The sequence below is a fragment of the Fulmarus glacialis genome, unplaced genomic scaffold (assembly GCF_000690835.1).
Source record: "Fulmarus glacialis isolate BGI_N327 unplaced genomic scaffold, ASM69083v1 scaffold37265, whole genome shotgun sequence".
Lineage (NCBI taxonomy): Eukaryota > Metazoa > Chordata > Aves > Procellariiformes > Procellariidae > Fulmarus > Fulmarus glacialis.
The window spans coordinates 18,509-27,847 of record NW_009214327.1 but is presented as its reverse complement, the minus strand read 5'-3'; the positions used below and the strand labels follow the sequence as shown (position 1 = coordinate 27,847).

At 40.3% G+C, this 9,339-nt stretch overlaps 1 protein-coding gene across 1 annotated transcript in view; it reads left to right on the top strand.

Annotated features, from left to right (window-relative positions):
- Positions 1 to 205: 205 nt before the first annotated feature.
- LOC104077334 (extracellular sulfatase Sulf-1-like) overlaps positions 206 to 9,339 on the top strand; it is a gene marked incomplete at its 3' end in the record, with an annotated part of 20,314 nt that continues 11,180 nt past the window's right edge. Inside the window, exons 1-2 of the mRNA XM_009578522.1 lie at positions 206 to 384; positions 6,033 to 6,272. Of these exons, the coding sequence (XP_009576817.1) occupies positions 213 to 384; positions 6,033 to 6,272 (412 nt within the window). The remainder of the gene's footprint in view (positions 385 to 6,032; positions 6,273 to 9,339) is intronic.

Here is a 9,339-nt window from a genome sequence, read left to right as displayed (position 1 = left end):
AATGACAGAATAAAGCTCTTATTCAACAATATGGCTTATAATCATGTTAAATGGTATGTGTCAGGCTTGACTTCCCTAAGTGTCATCCTTTCACTGTGTGACTGGGAGTTTATTTATTGCTTGAACATAATATCTTTTCCTCCCTACAGGTCTTGAAAACTAGAGCTCAGGCACTTCTGTATCAGTCTTTTCATTGAAGTTCTGGAATTACTATGAAGTCTTCTTGGTTTGTACTCATCTTGGCAGTGCTCAGTACTGAACTGCTAACAAGTCACTGTTCCACCGTCAAGTCCCCAAGGTTCAGAGGACGTGTGCAGCAGGAGCGAAAAAATATCAGACCAAATATCATCCTTGTACTCACAGATGATCAAGATGTGGAGCTAGGTGAGAAATAATTGTTATTTGCTACTTCATTTCGTCACGTGTCTTTCAGTAATTTCTGCCAAGCAGAAAGTACCTTAAATTCAGAGAAGGTACCGGTCCTGGAACAATATCAGAATGTGGGACAAGTTTGGAAAATGAGTTAACAAATATTATTTAATAGCATTCATCACATTTAATTACAGACTTTAGGAAATATATGCTTATCAAAATCTGCCATGGAAGGCTTTAATCACCACCACAAAAATATTTAATAATACATGCAAGGACATACAGGTAAAAAACTTGCATCAAAAGCCCTTTTTCACTTTATGACTTTCTCTAGCATTTAAAAATTTGAGCCCTATGAGGTTAACCTTTCCCTCAGTGCTGTATAGGTGAGTATCTATATTCTCCACATATTTGTCACAAGCATGTATGTCATCTGACATGTTTATGCACACAGACAAACTGGTCTGGTTTCAGGACATAAGCTTAATATTTCTATGAATTATTAAAGTGTTTAAAATCCATCTGCCTTAAAACTATGCTATATGTATAAAAATAGGAGAGCTTTGCTTTCACAAGTATACTAAATACTGAGTACAACCTGGACATACCAGCCAGAAGTGATTTTCACATATTTTTCTCAGGATGGAAAAAGTTAAAACACTTGGATGATGTTCCAGGAGGCCTTTGAATGTTTTCCATTAAGTAAGTTAGAAAGATATTAATGGTAGTTATGCATATAACTGATTTTTTGGTTCACTGCCCAAAGTGAAAAATCAAGGAGAGAAAGAGGATCATTTTAGGTTACCCCCAAGCAAATATTTTAGTTTTGGGGGTGGGAGATAAGATCAAAAAGGTGAAAAAATGGCAATTCAATTTGAAATGAAATCTTGCATTCTTAGTGTTTTTTAATGAAAGACATGTTTTTAATAAAAGTATAGTGAATTTCTAAACAAAATGACATATGACATTGAAAAATCAAAATGCTTCATTCCAGAAAACTTACTAAAAAATAGTTCATTTGTTCTAAAATCACATACTTTCAGCCAGAAAGTTGTAGACAAAAAGTGGTCTAGGTCTAAAAACAATTCTTTAGTTACTAGCATTTTTGTATTTTTTATGATGCAATAATAATTTACACAGTCCTTCAGGGTTGTGAGAACGTAATTAGTAAACTATATTTCGTGACTGAAAGTTAGCGCTTTTATGCAGCAGAGCTCCAAGACCAGGCCTTTAGATCTGAGCACATCTTATCTTTTTTATTTCTCACTCTTTCAAAAGTCTGCTCTGTTCAGCCATGCTGCATAATGAATGGCTGTTCCTGGCTCTATTTTTGGCCTAAAATACAGCTATTACAATAGGAATGCATTTCTTCTTGATAGTCATTCTGAAAATTTCGTTAAAAGGGTCAAGTCATGTCTTCCTTTTTGTGGTCCGAAAGAGCCTACTTTCTCCAGGGCGGTGGCGAAGGTAGGTCAGCAGACACATGTCTCTGAACAATGTTACTGACTTGCTGTCTTCAATCTTGCAAGCGGGTTTGCAAGTGGTGAAAGAGCAGGAAGGATGTGGCAAGCCACTTTGTTCATATTGTGGAGCTCCTCTCTTTGAAAGCTGCTCTGGATGTTTGCAGGAGCTCTGGCTCCTATTAGCAAGCAGTTGAGCAATAGCCTGGATGTGTATGCGTTCCCACTGCACTGAATGAAGACACAGGTTTCCCTTTTTCATAGATCATTTCACAGGAAACCAGGATTCAGCCCCAAGACTTACTGTACGGCATTATTCGCACTTCTACTAATAAATCATTCTGCTTATCTAAAAAATAAAGCCATACTGTTTTCCATGTGTGAATTATCCCCTTGCCCTTCAGTGATTCCTCAGAAAAATCTTAAGTTTCCCAAAGGTCAATGGGAAGTAACACTTTCTGCCACAACCAGAAAAAAACTTAGGCATTGCTATCCAAAAATCACAAGACTGAAAATCTCTCAATATGGATTATTTGCTATTGTATTCCCAGCACGAACATTTCTAAAAGCTTTTCTAAATGAATGCTTGAACATAAAAGCATGTAAGGTACATTATAGACTTCAGTCAGGAAGAATTCGTCTCCAGAGCACGTATAAGCATTGAACCAAAATATTCAGCTGCCTGAGAGCAAATGATATACAGGGGAGTTATCCAAAGTAAAATTTGCAAGAGGCAGGGAGCTTGCATTTAGTTAGTGCTCAAAGCATAGGAGTATGCACATCTTCCTATTGATCTGCACCATCCCTCTGAGTTTTGCATTCTGAATGCAAAGAAGTTCAGCAGAGCTGCTGTCTCATTCAACTTATCAGATAACACCCACAAATTGCTCCACAACTCCAGTCAGTTCCTACCTATGCTGGGAGGAAGGATATTATTAATCAGCTGGTGGACGGCAACTTAAGCAGTATAAAGCAGCCTGGCCCACAGCTCTTGAAGAAACTCAGCAAATACTTGGGCCCAGAAGCTGGGAAATGACTGGTTAAATTGTGCCTCTGTGCCCTTTCTTTCCCCCACCAAGATCCCGAGGGTAGAGAAATAAGTGCCCAACACTGAGGCAAATGGGCATCTTGCTCAAGGCAAAGCACCAGCTCCCAGAACCCAGAACTGCCCAGAACTGCTGCCCCCCTGCAGATAACGTACTGCTGCTCTTCAGGGCAATGGCCCCACTGGAGTCAGGTCAGTTCAGGCATTAGTACAGGTATTTCCAACTTTTTGCTCACTCTTTAGTCTTTTCCCCTGTTCTCCAGATTCTGTATCACTTGCAGACATCAGTACCTCAAACCATGACCCCCCAATCATGCTGATAATCCTCACTGTGAATAATATCTTGCATAATGTCAGAAAGGAGTCAAAACTAATGAATATGTTGGTAGTTCCAGTGTTTCTAACCAGAGCCCTTTGAGATGTCAGAGAAGTGGGAAAAGGTTAAAAAAAAAAAGAGGGAAAAATCTATCTGAGACAATTACTTTTTTCTGTACCCTTGTTTACAGCCTAATGCATCACCCAGGGAAATCCATATAAACCATCCACTGAGTACTGCAGTGGGTGAAGAGATCACAGCATCATCTAGATGCATCATCTAGATACGTCATATGAGGCATAATTTGCCTGGTTTGCTTTCCATCTTCACTAGAACTTTCAAAGCACTTAACACAAGCTGAAAAAACGGGGATATATGCTGAGATCTGAGAAAGTCCATCACCTTCCTGGGGCCTTGCGTATAACCCAAATAAAGACAAGGTGGCTCTAGCCATCCCTTTGTAGAGATGTTCACCTGTGTTACACCTGGATGAAAATCCATAGCAACTTCAAGATTTGTTATGAAACCTTGGTTACCAAATATATTTCTTGGTATATGAGAAGAGACTGAGAGGTGACACTGAATTTCTTGCCTGACAAAACTTGCTAACTTCTGTGTCTGAAGTGGCTGTTCCCAGTTATCTGGTTCCCCTCAGGTCCTCCCCAATCGGTCATGTAGAGCACGAGTGTCCTGCTGTCAGGCAGCGCCTGCGTACGTGTGCCCTGAAGACTGTGAGCCAGATGGTAAAGAGCACAAGCTGTGAGGAGAGCTACAGACAGCAAAGGATTATAACTTATATCAGCAAGTTTTATCTCCTGCTTATGTTTTGTTTTCCAAATGAGGAAGTCTCACCTGCTTTGAAGTGCCTATTCCAGAATTTCCAGAGGGGCTAAATCTATTACCAGTGTCAGTAAGTGCATACCTGGAGGAAAAACTTACTCATAAACAGCAGGTTTGCAAGAGCAGAGGGCTGACCAAGCAGAGGAATGAGGAAGAGCTCTAACAGCTACTCATTTATAATGCATAGAGGCATGAAAGTGCACATCAGCTCTGCTGCTGTACCGTGCGTTAGTGTACCTGAACAGAGCACTTGCCATCCGAGGACCTACCAGCACTTTACAGCTGAGCTCTCAGTAATAAACTGTGTCATTTAAAAAATGGGAGAGCTATGGCAAAACCAAACCATACCAAACCAAACCAAAAACTAAAAAGAAAAAGCCAGCCTGGGGTCTGAGATGAAGACATGTAGCGTAGGATGATCTCTCATTTGACTTTTACTCGGCAACTCATTGAAATGCTCCCACTCATACAAATGGAGACCTTTTGTGTTCAGGGACCTCTCAGTTGCTCTCCTACTTCTCTGTACCTCTAAACACATGGGTTTTGCCTGTATTGAGTTCAGGAAAGCACGACTGCAGATGCCCTGCATTTAGAAAAGAGGGGCTGTGAAAGAGGAAGAATCCAAAATGATGGTGACTTATATGCAGGGTATTAAATGTATCCTTAAAGACACAGACATTGGCACTGCACCAGGAAATGCTGAAGAGCTAACTGCCTCTTCTTTTTTCTAATCAAACAATTTTGATGCAAAAGATTTCATAGTCAGCACTGACTCCATAGCACCAAAACAAAACAGAGCATGCTTAACTTTAACTAGTAAAATAATTTGTAAGATTTTACTGCTTCGCCTAAAGTTGAGCCTCCTTGGCAGTTTTGTGGTTTTACAGACATGTCTTTCATGTTTAAAAATTTTTTTTTTTTCAAGTCACCCAAACAAACCCACCAAGAAAAAGTCTTATTGTATCAGTGGAATCAATGAATTTAAATTTAAGATCACTGCTGTCAACTGTGTGAAATTAATTGTAAAAACAAAGGAAAAAAAGAAAGTAGAATTCCAGAAACCTCTTTTTACCATCAAAATTGTGCAAGTATTACAATTCACAAACTTGTTTCCTGGACACATACTGCCATATCCATGGTTCGCCCTCACCCTTCAATCTCTGCTCTGTTGGATAACAGAAAGAGCAAAGTTTGACAGCTGTCAGTAAACACTGACAGACCCTATCAGGAGCTGCTCAGTCTTTCTGCAATCTCAAATCTGCAAGCCCTGCCCGTCTCACCTTGTTGTTCATGAAGATGTTTTGAAGGATGCAAAAAATGTCTTTGTTCTTTAAACTGGATCAATACAGTTTCTTGTGAAAGGTGATGAATTTTACCAATATTTTTTGCATACAGATTCATCCCCAAAAGCTGATTTTGAGCATAGTGCTTCAGTATTGGAGCCAGATTATGCTGATCCTGTGTCCAGAGAAACTTTCCTCTAGAAAAATTGCTACCGAATTCTCTCTCTCTTCTCCCCTATCTCTCACTCCCTCCCTTACCTCCTTCCTCTCTCTCATTCTCTCTCTCTGATTATCTGATAAAATGGAAAGAATTGTAACATTATTGGTAATCTCAGAATTTTACATATTTTACTGGCACACTGACTAATGATGTAGTCTGTGTAACATACTGTTTTCCTACAGCAGTGTTTGAAGAACTATTGATCTATAAATTTGATACAGCTCTAAAGTTTTAACATTGTATTTCTAGATTAGTCTGTATTTTAATTTTGTTTTGAAGCCTAAGAAAAATGTGTTTCTGGAATCCTGAATAATATTTTTGGTGATATAATAAAAATCTTGTATTTTCTCCTAAAATTACCTAAGCTACAGAGTAGTACAGACTGATGTCCAAAGGCAAGCTAATCACTGATACTTTACTTTTAATGGCATAGTAGCAGCCAATATATTCTAACTATTTTTTGCAGCACGGTGATGATCAGTACCTCTTATTGCAGGGTCCTTACAAGTGATGAATAAAACCAGAAGGATTATGGAGAATGGAGGGGCTTCCTTTATCAATGCATTTGTAACCACCCCGATGTGCTGCCCATCACGTTCCTCCATGCTGACTGGGAAGTATGTGCACAACCACAACATATACACCAACAACGAAAACTGCTCTTCTCCCTCATGGCAGGCTACTCACGAGCCACGAACCTTCGCTGTGTATCTCAATAACACTGGGTATAGAACAGGTAAGAGACAAATCAACAGTAATTCTTTGTTTAAAGTGAAGATGACAGATATTCAGCAATGGGTCTCGAATCACTGCCTAAAATGAAGCATCTATTGTCCCAAATTGGGTTTACAGAGCAGAGGTTTAGTGTTATGGAGAGGGGGGGTAGTACTGCATGCCGGTCCAGATCCGCAGCTAACGGCCGTGTAAAGAAGCTCACTTGTAACAGAGCAGCATATTTTCACGTTTGGATGTCCCAAGTGGGAAATAAGCTTTTGGGCAGTTACACCTAGTGCGAAAGAGATGCATTTTAGTGGCATTGTGGGTCTGAACTGGCAGTTCCAGCCATGCTTATGGTCAGTATTATGGCCTGCCTGTGGACAGCTGCTAACAGTTATGGAAGAAGATGTCAGGGCCAGGCCAGGAACTGGTGCCAAAGACCTCACAGGAGCGAAGTGCCTGTCATGGGAGTGAAACAAGGTGAATGGTATAATTTAAGCTTTGCCATGGGCCGATATTTCATTTGCATTTTCTGAAAAGGAATAGAAACATGCCTTTAAGAAGGATTGTTCTGCTGTGCACCAATACGATTTGATAGTTTTCTTGTAAATTCCTGGTGGTTTTCCGTAGTCAGGAGATCCCTTTCCTGTCTACAAAGAGCTCTTCTTATTCCTCTCGTCTGTGCTTCAGCTTGATGTAAAACCTGATTCATTTCTGCATCACCTATCCCCTAAGATTCAATCCATAGACATGTCAGGCTCCAGCCTGACTTCCCCTTTGCAAGGTACAGGAGTTGTGCAAGGTCATCAGGGTGCAATTTGTCCAGAAACGTCGTTCGACTACAAAGACTCCCCTTTACAGGACCAACGAGGCACTGATCTCGGTGCCAACTCTGTTCCTTACAATGTAATTGGCAGCAAAGAAATTTGTCTCTATCAGCGGCTTAGGCACAAGAACGGATCTCTTTCAAAACATATAGGAGGCGAATGTCTCCATGCTGTCTGCTTGTCCTAATTCTCTTAATGCTGCTATATGCAATGCCTTAAATTTATCTGCCTGTTTGCCATCTTTTCTTCACCAGACAGACAGCTCGCTCTTTTTTCTTCTGCCTCTCTGTATCTGTAGTTCTGGAGAGCTTCTGCATCTTGTTTAAAAAGCAAAACCAGACAAATATTTAACTTCTTTGGACTTGGTGTTGGCTCTGACACATGTGCTGAGTAGTACTTCAGTTAAGTACTGGTTTCGTACCAGTACTTAACTGGTTTCGGTGAAGTTGCCATCTGAGTACAGCACTGCTAAACCTGAGTAAGGGTCAGCATCAAGGCTTTGGAGGAGAAAAAGAGGAGGGAGAGAATTGACAATGACTGCTAGAAAAGGTGCTGAATTCGCCCTAAAATATAAGCTTTGTCTCATGGCTTTTGTCTCAGAAATCCTTTCTGCTTCATCTATGGCTGCTTCATGTGGGACCTGGCTTTCCTGTTCCTAACAAAATTAGTATCTTATTGATTTGTAATCTAACACTTGCACAACTAAATGCCTCATGCGTAAACTGGATAGCTCTGTCACTAGCCCTCTCTGCCCTTCTGGGGGTAAACACTCTGCTTTGGGTATATCTATCTTCTCCTCTGCCTTGTATTATGAAGGCATGTGGAGAAGTCTACTAAATGCAGACTTGGCTCTATTAAATGGAAAGAAAAAAGGGGTCAAAAGAAAAGGAAAAGGAAAAAAATCCCTTTCCAAAGGCAGGCAGAGAGAAGATCAGTCCTAAAGCTGTCAGGGTAGGTGAGTTTTAACAAGGGGCAGGAAGGAGAAAACTGAAATGGAGACAAATGAAAATACTTGTATCAAACTCCGATTCTGACCAAGGTACATTGTTTGACCCTATAATAATATGGCCCTAAAGAATTTATACATTTACTCCTTGTAAGATGAGCCTACCTTCTAATTACTCCACAATTATTTTTTGAAGTGGCAGCTTAATTAAGAGCAGATCTTATAATACATTTTTCAAGGACAGTATTGCTTCATTAAAAAGTCATCAAAAGCCCACTAACCAACTAACAATATACCCTTCACAGCTAAAAAGTTTAGTAAAATTGTAATGACTCAAGAATACCTGGGAGTCAAGAATAATTGGGAGTGAAAAAGAAGGAACTGGGGAGAGAGAGTGGCTACATGCCACATAGACTGGTTGTGACTCTGTGCTGATATTGCAGATGCCCGGGTATTTACCCTGTGCATTTATACGTGTTTTGAGAGGAAATCAGTATCCTTCTCTATGGGAAACTGAGGTAGAGAAAGAGAAGTGAGTGACCCAAGGCCACTCACAGTTTGGTGACAGTCATGGTAAGGCACTGGTCCAGTGAGCTCCAGTCCAGATGAGGCAATGTGCCACAACTCCAATCTGGTTCTCTGTTTGAAATTATGAGGATTTAGCTTTCATTTTTTGTATAAGATCAAATTATTATATAAGTCGGTGGAAATAAAGGGGTGGGGGAGTGTTTATATAATGTCCGTACTTCTGTTCATTCCAAATAGTTTCCAACATCTATAAAGCATCCGCTGTCTAAACCTGCCGCAGCCTTAACTAAACCCTCTATACTGCAATTGATCACACGTGGGCAGAGTGCTTATGAGAGGAGTCGCTGAAGCCACGAGGACTCCACGCAAGCACAGCAGGCCATTTAAAGAGAGGTCTGAAATGTGCTCTAATAAACTGTGGTCATAATTAGAGCCCACTGGGAAAACCTGGCAAAGAACAGAATGCTTTTTCTTTCCTTTTTCTATTTTATTCTTCTACTCCTGTTCTACTCTGATGTGACCTAATGGAGATGTTGCATTTCATGGAAACATCCCTTTTTGAAGATTATACACCAGTACTAAATCGTAGGCTGGAACTGTGCTGGGTGCTTGTAGGGCAGACAATATCCAGAAATAACACTGCCAAACCAAAATCACTTTTGCTTCTAATTATCATTTAAAAAAAAATCCCCAAACAATTAAGGATGTTTCAATGTTTACAGTTTCCCTTACTCACGAGCTGATGCTAATGCAGCAATGAGCTAACTGCACAGCTTCCTGATTGC